The 16,401-nt window shown below is 38.6% G+C and overlaps 1 protein-coding gene across 7 annotated transcripts in view; it reads right to left on the bottom strand.

Annotated features, from left to right (window-relative positions):
* USP16 (ubiquitin specific peptidase 16) overlaps positions 1-16,401 on the bottom strand; it is a 27,154-nt gene continuing 10,753 nt past the window's right edge. For all 7 annotated transcript variants that reach the window (XM_053220653.1, XM_015076820.3, XM_015076817.3 and 4 more), the window contains 12 exons: positions 15,688-15,783; positions 14,297-14,427; positions 13,876-13,963; positions 12,720-12,798; positions 10,841-10,932; positions 10,432-10,488; positions 9,350-9,526; positions 7,056-7,719; positions 5,867-5,961; positions 4,655-4,741; positions 540-696; positions 1-450 (listed from right to left, as the gene is read on the bottom strand). In XM_053220653.1, the coding sequence (XP_053076628.1) occupies positions 326-450; positions 540-696; positions 4,655-4,741; positions 5,867-5,961; positions 7,056-7,719; positions 9,350-9,526; positions 10,432-10,488; positions 10,841-10,932; positions 12,720-12,798; positions 13,876-13,963; positions 14,297-14,427; positions 15,688-15,783 (1,848 nt within the window). In that variant the 3' untranslated portion in view covers positions 1-325. The remainder of the gene's footprint in view (positions 451-539; positions 697-4,654; positions 4,742-5,866; positions 5,962-7,055; positions 7,720-9,349; positions 9,527-10,431; positions 10,489-10,840; positions 10,933-12,719; positions 12,799-13,875; positions 13,964-14,296; positions 14,428-15,687; positions 15,784-16,401) is intronic.

Below are 16,401 nucleotides of genomic sequence, written 5' to 3' on the forward strand. Positions count from 1 at the left end.
TTTGGGGGTAAGTCGATTTATTGATGTGTTACAACCCATCAACCAGACATACTTAAGCACAGAGGACTGGGGTTCAAAATCCTTTCCAGAAACTGGAAGCAAGAATAAAAACCACTATGACAATACAAAACCATTGTAAATTTTTAGGTATTTTCCCTTCAATATTTTAATAAACATTTCTTCTGGCATGTATTTAAGTGAACATGATCTTAGAGTCTTCACTTCTTTATTAAACATGATTTTACAGTCAGTCTTCGCTTATTATTAATTAGAGCCACTTTAAAAGCTATAAACTTGTTTGTGGAGAAAGCACTTTTTGAAACGATTATAGTACTCTCTCATAAAATAGGAGGTACGCCTGTGAGTTCAGGACTTTAGTTGTCGGCACAGCTTGCACGTGCGTGTCACTGATGTGAAACCACTGCCCTTTGGTTGACTGCATTTCAAAATCTGTCAGGAGAAAACATAAATGGGAAGTTCCGTTATTTTTTGGTTTGGCCATAATCCTCTGAATGCCAGAATTTCCCACGCCCTCCTACCTTGTGGAATATCACCGTGGAGAACAAGATTAGAGAGGTGACTGTTGGCAGCTCTTGCCTTTGCATAGGCAGTATAATGCCCTGACCTCATGGTGCCACTGTGTTCAACGACTCCGTATAAGGAATAAAGTACCCTTGTGTTTTCTTCCGCGACATTCTTTCAAAATGAAGAGAATTCAGAAGTTAGTTCTAGTCCCGTTTATAGATGCCATGGGCAAGATAATTTAAGCGAAGGCTTTCTAACCTTTGAGAATGTAAAATCATTCATGAGTCTGACCTTGACTACTATTTTCCCCCTACAGAGTAGTGTCACACTTAGGTTTTTATTAGAAAGTCACCGTTGCGGTCTGCCAGAATCACAAACCAGAGGCCACTTGCCTCAATTGCCGCTTCCCGGCCCAGATACTTCAGTAACCGAACTTGCCAGTTTCCATAGGAGTCCTAGGCTCTGATAATTGCGAAATACCTTAACAGCTCTATCGTTCCAGTTCCTGCCGAGACTGTAAGCCTTTAACAGCAAGAGGGTCGCGTTTAAGTCGTGCCCCAACCACCCCTTATGTTTACAAACGTTCCTCAGAGATTTGGCTTCTCAAGGGTTCACTTCGCTAGCTAGATGGTGGAGGCTGCTTATTCTTTTAAGACCCCATATGCTACAGGGTTGACTGGTGACAAGGACAGGCATTCTCTGAGCTGGGGCTGCTTTCAGACAACTATTCCACTTAGGTTCTCTTGTAAAAAGTCCCCCTGAATGGGCATCATTATCCGTCAATAATACTGACGTCTCTTTAATCTGCGGCCCCCTCTTCACAGAACTTCATCCTTCACTCCAAGTCCCGTCTGCTTCCTTAGGGACTTCAGTTGTCCTTCAGTGAGCTTCTCAGGATTTCTCCTGCCATCCCACTTTAAGTGCCAGGCCTATATTCTGCAATCGATCCCCACCCAGAACTGTTCAACTTCAAGTCTTCCCACTTTTCTAGTCTCCGTTCACAAGGCTTCCGCTCTTCCAGTTCTCCTCTCACCGATCTCCCCTCTCTCTAACCTAACTGGATCCTGGAGTCCTCACTTTCTCCTGGCCGAGGAAGCCTCTCTTGGCCTCATTCCCCTATCAGGTCTGTGTCTTCACTGCTCAAGATGGCAACAGACCGCCAGTGTCAGCATTTACCTGAGGGCTTATTAGAAATGCAGAATCTTAGACCCCCACCCAAGACCTACTGATGCCCAAAGGACATGCATATTAAAGCTGGAGAACTTGAACCGTGTGTATCAGTCTTACAAATAATCTCTCTTAACACCCACCACCAGCCTTGCCAGCACACTGATAAAACTCCAGGGGCGGCTGGGTGGCTCAGCTGGTCCAGCGTCTACTTTGGCTCAGGTCATGATCTCACGGTCCGTGAGTTCGAGCCCCACATCAGGCCCTGTGCTGCCAGCTCAGAGCCTGGAGCCTGCTTCCGATTCTGTGTCTCCCTCTCTCTCTGCCCCTCCTGTGTTTCTGCTCTGTCTCTGTCTCTCAATAATAAATAAACATTAAAAAAAAATTTTTTTTAATTAAAACAAAACTCCTTTCTGAATCCCATGATGAGCCTTCCCAGCCACACACCCAAATAGCTGCTATTGCCAGAAAGCAAAATTACATATCCCTGCAGATTGGTAAACTCACTGAGGACTCATCAGGGTCCCCATGTGACTGTCTAATCTTGGAACCTGTTCCCTAGTTAGCTCCTTAGTTCCACAGCTATCCTTCACAGCAACGGGCCCAGTCTTTAACCACTCCTATAGCCTCTCCTTATCACCTTTATTATTCTCTGTAGCTGACCTCACCTCCCACTTCAGGAAAACAGATAAAACCTACCCAACTGTAAGTTGCCCATTCTCAGGAAGATGAAGTATCCTGTCCCTTTTGTTCGGAAACAACAGTCCAACTTAGTGTCCTCATCCCCGCCCTTCTGGCTTCCTCCAGGGTCTTGCTCAGTCAAACCTCTCTTTTCTGTATCTTTAACTTCTAGATTTTCCTCTTGCTCTGCAAACCCACCTAAGTTTCCCAGACTTAAAAAAAAAAAAAAATTGATCTACCACTTTTCCTTTTCAACAATGCCTCAAACATACCTATATGCTTTATTTCCAATATTGTCATTCATTGCTCAATCCACTGAAGTCACCAATACTTCTTAAAATTTTTACCGTGACCTCTATACCTTCTAATCCACAAATACTTTCTAGGTCTTTTTCTCTGATATGCTGACACTTGAGGCCACCCAGTCTTCTCCCTTAAGCTTGAGCGCAGGGCAATGTAGGCAAACAATGGATTCCTAATACCCTTGTGTTCAAACTAATCCAACCAAAGGTATTTCTGCTTACTGGCAAAAGTGGCCCTGCACCATGGTGATAATATAAAAACAATTACAATTCACTCTGCCCACCAGCTCTGAAATACCTTTCTTGGAGAATTTTAAAATTTTAAGTTGGGAGGAGGATAGGAGAATCTATCATTTCAAATTCTGCACACAAATGATTGTTTATACTGAAGCATCTGAAATCCGAATATAATCCTACAGCTTCTCCAATTGTCCAAATTCTTCAACACGGAGATCTGTCAAGATCGTTGGTGGTGTCCTCCTCTTCTATATATGCCTCTTACACCCCTATGCTCACCAGAGTTGTCATTAACCATCTCTTCTCTTTCTCCATGCTCTACACAGGGGATCCTAGCCTCATAGTTTTAACCATCACCTATGTACTGATTTCCAAATCTTTATCTCCGGACCTGACCTCTCTGCCCTGAGCCTCAGACGTGCACATCTAAATGTGTCCCCCTGAGTATTTCAAAAATACCTGAAACTCAGTGTATCTAAAACCAAATTCATTATCCTTTCTCTACCTCCCAACCTGTTCTTCCTGTATTTCCTACCTCAATGAATGGTACTCCCATCTACCAAATGCCTCGTCACTCAAGCCAGGCCTCAGGAATCATGCTCAACTCTTTTTTGTGTACCCTTACCATCCATTTCAAGGCCTCTTCCTCAGCTTCCAGAGCCTGTATAAGTCATGAGTCTGGATAATTTTACCCCATGAAATATTCTTTCAAGCTTGCCCTCTCCTATCCTAAATTAAGCTCTCACCATCTATTGACTAAATTAATTCAACAGCCTCCAAACTAGAGAGCTCCTGCCTAAAATCCAACTTCCATGCTTCAGCAAGTAACTCGTATAATAACACAGATCTGGCTGTCACCCCACTGCTTTAAACTCTTCAGTGGCACCCCACTGCATACCTAATAAAGCCCAAGTTGCTCACCATGATAATCTTCCAAACCTCACTGCATCTCACTGCTCTGGCTTCACCTCCCAACATTCTCTAGCTTTGTACCAGAAGCTCTACAACTGCTTCTACTGCTAGTCCCTACCCCCCACCATGTCATTTTACTTGTCTTTGCTCTGGCTGGTCCCTCTGCCTGGAAAACTGAATTTCCTCTTGACCCATCACACTAACTCTTACTCCTGTAAAGAGTGGTTAAGGTGTGGTCTACTTCACAGAGCGTTTCCTGAACCACCAACATACTGGGTTAAGTGCATACCACCCCCGCTCTGTGTCTATAACACTCAACCATATTAAACTGAAATTACTTGGGGCACCTGGGTGGCTCAGTCAGTTAAGCCTCTGACTTCGGCTTAGGTCATGATCTTGCAGTTTGTGGTTCGAGCCCCACATTGGGCTCTGTGCTGACAGCTCAGAGACTGTAGCCTGCTTTGGATCCTGTGTCTCCCTCTCTCTCCCTCTCCCCTGCTCGCTATCAAAAACAAATAAACATTAAAAAAAAATTTCTTTTAACTGAAATTACTTAATGTATCTGCTGATCTTTAGTTTTGTGCCGTCAGTTCCCAAGACAATGTCTGCCACAATTAATAGAGATTCAAAAAATTAACTGAAATTAACAACCTAATAATGTTCCAAATGATTCATCACAGATCTTGAAATTGTAATGGTACAAAGATCAAAGACCCAGTCTATTCATTCTTATCAACCTCATACTTCAGTGAGTTACTGTTGGGAGTATCTGGAAAATAAGCTATGATTTCCCTTTAAAGGATTTTCCCAAAAAGACCACTTTCACCTACCTTACATTTAAGGGTACAAAAAGGAGCCAAATCTAAGATTTCTGGAAATTTTATGTGTTTGTTAACTTTGCGTAGGTTAAAACCAGCCTAAAAAAGAGAGACAACAGATTGAGTTATTTTCCTAGAAAAGCTGTACACATTAAGTAAACTGTACTCCCACCCCAATGCACAAAAGAACACCAGCATCAAACCCTAGCTCAGTCTTCTCAGGAGACTCTTTTCTTTCTGACCACTAAATGATTTTTGCGAAGTGCACACCAAACACACACCCCACACCCCAACAGATTAAGAAAGCTGCTCCCAGGGCACATGGGCTCAGTCAGTTAAGCATCCAACTCTTGATTTTCAATTCAGGTCATGATCTCGTGGTTTGTGGGTTCGAGCCCCGCCTGAGGCTCTGCACTGTCAGTGCAGAACTTGCTTGGGATTCCCTCTCTCTCTGCTCCTCCCAAGCATGCATACATGCTCTCTAATAAATAAACTTAAGAAAAAAAAAATCTACTCCCATGAGAAAATTCTCAGTGTTTCTGCTTTAGCCATCCAGAAAAGCCACATTAGACCAGAGGTTTTAAGTGCTTAAAACTCAACAACTGGAAAATACTTTCCTGTACAACACATCCTCTCGAGCCTCCCTCCCTACCCAAGCTTAGTGCTTATTTCAGAGACACCGACCCAATTAATCAAACCCATATAACAACCACAGGAGGGAATACATTCTTAAGGTTCTTTGGAAATTTGGAACTGAGTTTAAAACTTGTACTGCTTACAGTAAAAGTCTTCCAGAAAAAAACAGGGTCACCAAAATGATGAAAATCCAAGGTATCGATGTCTTTTTATCAAGGGTCAGTACAAAGAACGTACCACACACACAACAGAAAAATAGCACTAATTTCTTAACTGTGAAATACAGCTAGTACACTGGGCTTTTTTTTTAACCTGAAATTAAGGATAGAGTGAGATACTAATTTTACTAAAAAGAGCAACATGAATTCTAGTAAAACTGAGGAAGGATTGTGCCTAAGTTTCTCCTCCACCTTGACGGGTATCTTCATCTAAGCTTTTGTCACACCCGTATATATTTCTTACTTCCCTACTTTTTTGAAAGTTAGAATTAAGAAATAACAGAAAACCAAAGAAACACAGGAATATAGTGAGACAGTAACAAATAAAGCATTAAATATTTAAAACAAATTTGAAGTAACAAAAGGGTACCTGCTGAAATCTCTTTAAATGGAGAGTGAGAACAGGAGGAGCAAGAGAGATTAGCATCTGCTTTTTGGCATTGGTATAAACATGTTTCCTTTCACCTAAAGAAAAAAAGAAATTTTAGCAGTGTGGAAATGGTTTTAGATTTCTAAAGCATTCACATTTACTATACAGTTATTTCAAACATCTCAAGCAATCATCTTTAAACTTTCTGGAAAGGGCCAGATAATAAATATTTTGGGCTTTGTGGACCAAGAGGCAAAATTAAGTATATGTTGTAGGTATCAGTAAAAATTTCCTCAAATTCCCACAACTTTTCACTGATGTAATTCTAAATATAGTAACAAATGAGTACGACTACAGTCTACTGAGGGAAAAAATGAAATCATTTTTGGACAGATACCATTTAATTGGGGCTCATACTTAGTACTACCATCAGATCACTTTCAAATGTTCATCAATAAAAACATGTCTAGACCCCATACAAAAACAGATGGCAGACCAAACTTGGCCCGTGGACAACAGTTTGCCGATGTCTGCTCTAAGGCGAACAGAACTGCTATAAAATCAACACAATTTACTATTTGTATTGACATGCAAATAAATAAAAAACTAGACCTTTAAAACGTTTCAACAACTCTAGGAAGAATCCTTAGGAATCCACAATCCCACCTTACCCCACTTACTCAAGCTCAAAAAAAGGGGAGGGGGGTGTTGGGGAGAAAGGGAATTGTCAGTATTTTTCTGTTGTATATTTGAGGGAGGTTAGAGAAAGCGCTGTCCTCCTAGTACCTGGCACTGGGCATATCTCATGAGTACACTGATGAAGTGAAGCTTCCTGGATACAAAGGAGATGAGGGCCATCACAAATGCTGACAGGAAACTGAGGATGCAAAGAAGTAGCCACTATCTGTAAGGGTAAGGACCCTGTTGTGATAAATCCCAGGGGGATAATTTGGCCACAGAAAGAGGTGTTGGAGAGCGAACTGTCCCGCTCTATCTGCTGTCAGGCTGCCACACAGCATAAGCCACTTCAATCTGTTTGTCTATCCTTCTACCAAAATATTTACACAGGAGAAGGAACTTCCAGATGCCATCCAAATCCTGATACAACTACAATAGCAGTACTCTACCTATGCAGTGCAAAACGGGCCCCTGAACATGAATTTCACTTTCAGTGAGAGACTCCAAATACCTTTTACGTTTGCCTTTGGTCCACTATGCTGTCTCCGGGTGCATACTTCACAAAGCAGTTTATTTGCATCTCGAAGTTTCTCATTTCGGGTGAACTGATATAAACAATGTTGGATTGAACATTCATCAGTATGGAAAGCTTCCCTGTTTGCAAGAGTACAGAAAGCAGTTTCTGGATCTTCGTTTACAACTTCATATACCTTGGTCCCAGGAGAATGACTCTCATTCAGAATCTCTATATTTATTTCATCAGGTTGAAGAGCAGCATTCAAGTTAAGGTTTTTGAAACCACTGGAAATGTCCACTTCTCCACTGCTCCCTTCTGTCAGATAGGCACCATTTAAATTCCTAGGACATTCAGTGGGAGAAGAGGCCAGACCCTCCAAATCATTATCCATGTTGACATTTCTCATATCTACTTCCTCTGTGGATTTTTGATTGTCAGTTTTATTTTCTATCATTTTTTCTTGGCCATTCAAATCTTTCTGATTAACGCAATATTCTTTATGTGTGATTTCCTCTTCTGAGATATAGTTGGATTTAACATCCACTTCTCCCTGAAGTGACATTTCAACCTCACATTCATTATCTTCAGGATGGTCGATGGTACAGATATTATTTAAATGAAGAACTTTTCCTTGAATTTTTTGTTGCCTTCGTTGGTTCTGTGCAAAAAGCATAAAACGTTTTTTAAAAATAGGAAGAGAAAGAGTATGCATGTACCACATCAGGTTTTCTTGCTTATCAATCCAAAATAAGTTTATAAGGAAGAGTTCATTCCCAGAATTCTGATCCTAAAAGTTCCTTTACTATCAGGGATCAAAGAAATTATGAAGAAAGTTCTTTAATTTAAAGCAGGAATAAACCATCACCAATCATCAAAATACTATTACACAGGGCAAATAAAACTGTGCAAGGCATGGTCTGTGCTCTAAGAGAAGTGATCTAGACAGAGCAGTGGATGAGACGGTAACTGTTACACCCAAGCAGACTAGTATGGAACCAAGCAGGGAGTCTGACTATACACACAACAGGAATGGGTATACCCGTGCGAGTTATGATTATTGGGTCAAAGGTTCACTGAGGGAAGAAAAAGCAAACTGAAAACTCAAGGATGCACAAGTACAGGACTGCTTTGGGCAGGATGGAGGAGAACATCCCAGGAAACAAATAGCCCAAAATTAGGGAGGAAGCAAGGAAGCCTCATGTACAGAGGACGACAAAGGACTTCCTTCCTAGAAGCATTTTATTTCCCATTTGCAGCCCATTTCCACATAGAAGGGGAAGGCATTTCAGCACACTCTTGTCACTGGAATGCCTGAAGACTCTAGGTAAAATGACAGTCCCTGTGAGGCTAATCTGTAATTCCAGACGGCTGAAGGACAATATGCAGGACACATTTTCCAATGTGTTTTGGCTAAAAACAGTTAAACCATGAAAGAAAAATGGAGAACGGACAGAAGACAATAGTGCAAAGGAAAGGGAACACAAACGACTCAAACATAAAAACATACTTCACTTATGTTAAACGAAATGGAAAATAAAACTGCACTGAGATAGTATTTTCCATCAGACTGGGAGAAGTCATAGAACATAACTGCTGTCGAGGATGAAGAGAAACAGCAAGTCTCGTATGCTGCTGGTGGGAATATAAATTGGTACAACCTTTGTGGAGGGCAGTTAGATTACAAATGCAATCCCTCTTCTCAAAATGTGCCCTACAGATGACAGGTGTATAGGATTATTCCCTGCAGAGCACAGGTTATTACCTAGCAAAAGACTACAAACCTAAATCAACAGAGGAGCAGTTAAATGAACTATGGTTACATCTATAAAACAGAATAGCATACAGCTGTTTAAAACAACTGACTCTGTATCCTGACGCAGAAAAATCTCCAAGAGTCTAATTAAGTAGAAACAAACAAAACACAAGGTCCAGAACAGTGTGTATAATTTTTTAAAGCAGGAAAAACCAAGACTACGTATATGTATTTAATCCTATTTCCCAAAAAACTTTGGAAGGACACGTATGAAACTAAGTAAGTGGTCATCTACGTCGTAAGAGGACAGGCTTGGTGGGGGCCTCTCACTGTACATCTTTAGAGATTTTTAAATTTTTAAATTTTAAGAACTCAAAAAATTGTTTAAGATGAACTAAAATTTTTAAAAGTTCTCACAAGTAATGCAAGATAAAAAACAAAAAAGCACAACCTTTTCTTTCAGTCACTCAGACTTCAAACGCAACAGTTGCAGATATAAAATTAGAAAAGCATAGTTTTCTTCCCAGTTACCCACCTTGGCTTGCTTTTTGGCTTGCTTCTTTGCTTTTTTCTGTAAGTGCTTACTTGTTCCTGAGGGAATGTCATTCCTCTCTTTCATGTAACTGTCATTATCTTTCTCTTCCTCGCTGTCTTTATCTTCATCCTCCATCGTCTTTTTCAAATTTTTATCATTTATACTTTTCTTACCACTCTTAAAATATGGGCCAAAAATAAAATTTTACAACTACTATTTGGTGAAAAGATTTCATGTTACCTAAATATTTTTCTACTATTTTACACTACGTTTACTTTCCACAATGTTTGAAAATATATCCAAGACAAAATTCATTCATCTCAATTACTAGAAAGCAATCCTCACATACTGAGAAAACAAGCAAACAAACAAAACAGTAAAAAAGACAACTTTACATGCAAGTTAACTAGAAAGGAATATAATGAATGTTATTAGGTACATGCTCTATCACACTGTAACTGTGTCTGTTTCTAAATGCACTTTGTGTTTATCAGTGATGTACTTGTCCCACTAAGGCAGCCCTTTTTATCTTTCTCCTTTCCATGTTAAAGAGTTTTAGAAAAAGAGAAAATAAAGTAAGTTTGGTAAGACTTTAATCACTAAGTAACAGCGATTAAAGGGACCCCTCATTCATATTAATTTGAATAATGATTTATCCAATATTCATAATGTGTTTTCTTTTCTCCAACTACTACTTGATAGGAACCAAATTGATATGGCTGAAAATTGAGATACTCTTATTAACGTGTATGAACTGAAGACTTTAAAGGATTTGTGTTTATTCTTAAATAATGAAAAGAAATAGCAACTTTTAATATGAAGAAAACACTTCCCTATATGTATACCAATCAAGTTAATTATCTATAAAGAATTCTAGACACACCAACTATCCTCTTTAAAAAAAAGATATTTACCCTAATTTTTATTCAAATCTTTAAAATTCTTCTATCTTAAATATATGTTTAAAAATTCCTACAAGGGCTAATGTACAAACTTGGAAAAAAATTGACGAGGCTTCTGTTATAAAATCTAACACAGGGGGCAAAAATCTACTTAAATAAAATAAGTTGAGTAAGTCTTACCTGATCATCTAAAACTGGTAGAGACAAATCAAGGAAAGATTCATGAACCAAAGAGACCTTAACCAACCCAAAAAAAAAAAAAAGGTAAAAAGAAGAAAAAGATTCACTTTAGACATTATATAGTAAGATCATGGGGGGAGGGGGACATTTTAAAATAAAGACTTAAGAAAATGAAAAATTATACAACATTGAAAACTTAGGGTTAGGGGAAATAAATTAAAATGTTAAACTAACTCCTTTCAGATCTAAGGGGCGGGTTCATAGTCCCAGGACAGAACTATGCAGATTTGGGCAGCTGAACGAAGAACAGCTTATAAAACTAGATACTTCTGTTTTTGAAGGACACAACTCACAAACTACACTGCATTAATCTTAATGCGTGGATCCAGTCCACACCACAGCAACTTACAGTTCTGCACTCATCACACATGATTGTACTAGTTAGTTCACCACCAAAGATGCGGTCCACAAAGCTTGGTACGGATTTTTTCTTTTCATAATCTATAAAGGGAAAAATGTTTATCAATTACCCTTATATAATTAACTGAGTAAGTTAAAACTATTTACTTACCTAACTTTAAAATTTTATTTTTAATTCTGATCCCATAGGCTTTTTCTGTTCATTATTACTATAATTTTTATTTTTATGCTATCATCAGCAGGATATCTTCCAATTTTGAGCATAAACACAATGTAACACAATCGTGTCTTGTAAAAAGAAAAAGTTCTCACCCTAGATCTAGTCAGTGCAAAATAAACCATGCAAGTCAGTGAGACTTTCTATCTATCAATATCCCCACTAGCAAAATGAACAGATGGGGCTAAGCTACACGATATTCAAGACCACTTCTAGCTCTACCATTCTAATATTCAGCAGCAAACACAGGAGAAAATGCATGTAACTTGTTTTACGAACTCTAAGACTGAACTCCATTTAAAATCAAAACAAAACACAAGAAAACCATCAGGAAAATGTTTCAGACAAAATCTTTCTTTTGATTTTTCTATGTTCCCAGAAATAATCTCGGTAAGTTTTCTTGGTAAGTTAGTGTAAGGTGGCAATTTTACTACCTGGTCACCCAATTTTCTAAACACAAGAAATGTATCACCCTTATTCAAATGACAGGTGTACCCATTTGTACAGAAACACACTTGATGACAGATAGTGCCAACAGGGCAGGATTCTCTCTGTCACTGGCCTGGCCCTAAAGGACACCAAGGAGGCAAACAGGTGCTATGTGTTGATTCTAAACTGTGATTTACAAGTGTGCCTGGCTGGATTAGTTGGTTGAGCATCCAACTCTTGATCTCAGGGTCGTGAGAGTTCAAGGCCCACATTGGGCATGGAGTCTACTTAAAAAAACAAACAACTGTGCTTTACAATATGGTAGCCACTAGACCTTGTGAATATTAAATTTAAATTAATATTAAATAAAAATAAAAATTTAGCTCCTCAGTCACCCCAGTCACATTTCAAGGGTTAAATGGCCACATGTGGCCAGTGGCTACTATATCAGACAGCATAAATACGGAAGAGTTCCATTATCACAAAAGTTCTATTGGACTGATCTGTCCTAAACCTTTAAATTCCACACAAAACAGTAATAATGAAGTTGGTTCCACAATTAATAAGCCAGCTACTGACAACTCACAGACAAGTCTAATTCACATATCACTGCTCATTAGAAATACAGTTGACCTTCGAACAACACGGGTTTGAACTGTGCGGGTCCACGTGCAATTCTTTTCAATAAATATAGTAAGTACTGAAAATGTATTTTAACTTCCTTATGATTTCAATAACATTCTTTCCTTTATTATAAGAACAAGAACACAGTACATAATATATATTACCCATAAAATATGTGTTACTTTACTGTTTATCAGTAAGGCTTCCAGTCAACAGTAAGCTATTGGTAATTAAGTTTTTAGAGTCAAAGTTATATAAGTAGATTTTTGACTGTGTGGGAATGGCCAGGGAAAGGACTGGTACCCTTAACCTCTGCATTGTTCGACGGTCAACTGTGTCAGCTTTTGAAATATAAAACTGTGATGTCATCTTAGCTCTACCTTTAAAAATTTCACTACAATAGTGCATAAAAATACACCAAAAGTTAAATTTTTCCAAAATATTCACCCTTGGAATTCTGAATAATTTTTTTAAATCAATGGTGATAAAGAAAAATGTATGTTAATAACTGTGAATTTGAAATACACGTGCCAATATCTTGTCCTAAGATACAGAAGAATTCAACTATAGTGTTTTAGTTCAAAAAGTCAGACATTACCTTTAACTTTATTTTTTAGTTCTTCATCCAATTTTTCAGTAGAATTACCAAATGCTTTAAGAATTCCTTTACTCACTCTCTAAAAGTAATAAAATGGATATATATATACTATTAAATTTTTAAAGGTTTATAGTTTGTTTTCCTTAGAAAATATGTAATCAAGTCAAGAAAGTGATCAAGAATTAGCTCCCCAAACTTACTGAATAAAAAATAGTATTTCTAAAATCACATTTTCAAAATTAATTCAAGGAGCTAAAAAGAATTATAAAACAAGCACTAACCCCTGAACAAAGGCACTCTCTTACTTCAAGATTTTAATCTATTCAAACCAAAGCTTTTCAGCACATGCCCACCTCCTTTGGAAAGACCACTGAAATATCATGTCCTAGAAGCAGACTGTTTAAATGAGAGCTACAGGGGACTCTGGTCCTCAAAGCCAAGCGCCATCATTACTGGGTGACCCTCAACCAGGTAATGCACTTTTTCCACATCCCAGTTTCACAATCTATGGAGTGAGAAAATGATTAACAGCATCTACCTCACAGAAAGGTTGTGAGGACCAAGTAAGGAAATGCACATAAGATTCTGAGAACAGTGCTCGACATAAAATAAGAGCAAACTAAATATTATCATTAGTTATCACTTGTTATCACTAGTCTTATTATTACATTTATTAATTATACTCAACATCCCCAAATACTTTACTTTATATCCTGGCAATTTGCAGAAACTTCTAAATGTAACTATGCTCCCTGACTCTTAAAAGTGAACGCACTTCCTAGATTCAAAAAGCTGTGTTAAATCACACTCAGAATAAGAGTAGGAATGCGCTGCAACTGGGAACTGTTTTGGGAGAAACATTTTCCAACGCTTTGGAGCTCTCTGGTGTAGGCTAGTACGATAGAACTCCCAAAGAACAATAATGCTCTAACCAGCAAGGAAAACAGAGCATCATGAAAAGGAGAATCGTTTCTAATTCTCTTCATTCATTCTAGTGATAAAACATACTGGCTGAAAACACTGGTATAGAAAAAAAATTTTAAATACGATGGCCTCAGTAACTAGTTTTCATTGCTTTAACAATCCTTAAGACCTCAAATGACAGACAAGTTAATGAAGATGGGATCATAAAATATACGGGTCGAAATATGCTAACTTGTTGTTCTTCTGCTCTCATTCCATCCAATAAATAGCGAAGCAGCTCCTGGCTGTCTTGCTGCTGATAGCCTTTAAACCGTACTGCTCTACAGAAAATAAAAGATAAAGAAAGAAAACAAAACAGAAAAAAGAAAGAGAAAAAGCAATGATGAGTCTTTTAAAATATGAAACTATTTTTACAAAAATCTTAAGATCATATCCAAAATCTCAGAGTGTTGCAGTTTCTCAAAATTTCCCTTTAGTTCACCAACATCCTTGGCAGATTTAATTCTCACATAAAGTTCATATTTTTTAATCCAAAAGAAATAAACCACACTCTAATACATTTACTGGGTTGACTTCTAACGCTACTGAGTTTTTCATATTAATTCTCAGCATCTTACTGAGGCACTGAAAACAGAATCAAGGCAGATACTCACTTTTTACAGACCTGAGAAAAGAGTTCTTTAGGTGTCACGATTCCTTTTTTGGTCTCTTGCATCTCATTAAGAAACTGGCTCATGGCTAAAGTAAGAGGGCCTGGAGGCTCGAGGTTTATTTCTAAGGGTTCCTGAATATGGGAATAAAAATTGCTTTCTTCAGTCAAATTTTGGAAACATTTATTTTACGAAAATGTAGCTAGTATTGCCTGCATTGCCAGTGTTCCTGGGACAAAACTGTCCCATTTAAAAATTCAAAATGTATATCAGGAACAACAGAGAAAGTTCCTGGTCACTGACTATTGATGAAGAATTCAGTTCTACTGTTTTAGTTTTAGAGTATCAGGAGCTTACCACCTAAGAACTGAAAGAGCCAGAGCAAAATATGAATAATTAAAAAAGGGTAGGAGACACCTAGGCACCTCAGTCGGTTAAATGTCAGACTCTTAGTTTCGGCTCAGGTCATGATCTCACGGTTCATGAGTTTGAGCCCAGCATCGGCCTCCATGCTGACAGTGTGGAGCCTACTTGGGATTCTCTCTCTCTCCCTCTCTCTCTCTCTGTCCCTCCCCACTCGTGTTATCTCTGTCTCAAAATAAATAAACTTTTAAAAAAACTGATAGGGTAAAATTCATTTGGCTACACAGCATTTAAGTCACCTTAAAAGCTGTTAAAAAAAATAATGTATGCCTAGGGCTTCATGCATATCAACAACTTTCCCAAGAAGGACACTGAACGCTAGAGCACAGCAGAATAGGACATACACATAGCAAATAAATCTAAAAGCTAAATCTATTAGCCTGAAAATGTTTAACTCAGTAGCCTAAAACAAAAGCAAACAAAACAAACAAAAAAGGTGAAAATGAGCATCAATTATTTAAAATAGCTTAGAATGGCAGGATGCCTGGGTGGCTCAGTCGGTTTAGTGTCCAACTTCAGCTCAGGTCGTGATCTCACAGTTCATGAGTTCGAGCCCCACACTGGGCTTTGCACTGACAGCATGCACCCTGCTTCGGACTCTCTGTCTCCCTCTCACTCTGCCCCTGCTCTGCTCATGCTCTCTCTCAAAAATTATAAATAAACATTAAGAAGTAATAATGATAGTAATTTAGAATGTGTATATTCAGAGAGGAAAATTACTGACTGTAAAAGAAAATCCTGGGGCGCCTGGGTGGCTCAGTTGGTTAAGCGTCTGACTCCTGATTTCAGCTCAGGTCAAGATCTCCCAGCTCATGAGATCCAGCCCAACATTGAGCTCGGCCCTGGCAGGGCTGAGCCTGCTTGGGATTCTCTCTCTCTGTCTGTCTGCTCCTCCCCTGCACGCGCCTGCAAGCTCTCTCAAAAATAAATCAATAAATTTAAAAAAAAAAAAAAAAACTTAAAGTACGTACAGTTAGTGCCAAATCAGGTGGTTCAATTTTTACAATTGTTCCAGACATTTTTACTTCTTTTAGTAGTTCTCTCAGCACTGGTGTTTGTGACAAATTCTGAAACGTAGAATGGAAAAGAAAAGGAAAATTATTTAAAGGCAAATCAAATATTTATTTCATCATTCAAATATTTAAATAATTCAAGTATATCTTAATGTTTATTTATTTTTCGGAGAGACAGAGACAGAATGCAAGTGGGTTAGGGGCAGAGAGAGAGGGAGACACAGAATCCGAAGCAGGCTCCAGTCTCCGAACCGTCAGCACAGAGCCCGATGTGGGGCTCTAACTCAAAAGAGCTGTGAGATCATGACCTGAGCCGAAGTCAGACGCTCAAGTGACTGAGCCACCCAGGCGCCCGTAAATAATTCAAGTATTTCTTAAGTGTCCATTCTATCGAAACAGAAAATCACTATCAACACTGCAGCCTTTATTATATCTATCTCAGGAAACAAAAAGTAACGGCATGCTATTCTCCCTACTTTATTTGGCTCATAAGTACTTCAGTTTAGAGTTTACTCATCACTTCAAAAGGGCACTACCTACTACCCAACATGAAGTAGTTACCCTACCAAGTATTTGTTTTTGTACTAGGTTATCCTGTGTTTCCCCCACCCAAGTGGCAGAATTCAAGACCAGCATGGCCTCTAACGCACCCCAATACTTAGCACAGTGTTT

This window comes from Acinonyx jubatus, chromosome C2 (assembly GCF_027475565.1).
Source record: "Acinonyx jubatus isolate Ajub_Pintada_27869175 chromosome C2, VMU_Ajub_asm_v1.0, whole genome shotgun sequence".
NCBI classification, from domain to species: domain Eukaryota; kingdom Metazoa; phylum Chordata; class Mammalia; order Carnivora; family Felidae; genus Acinonyx; species Acinonyx jubatus.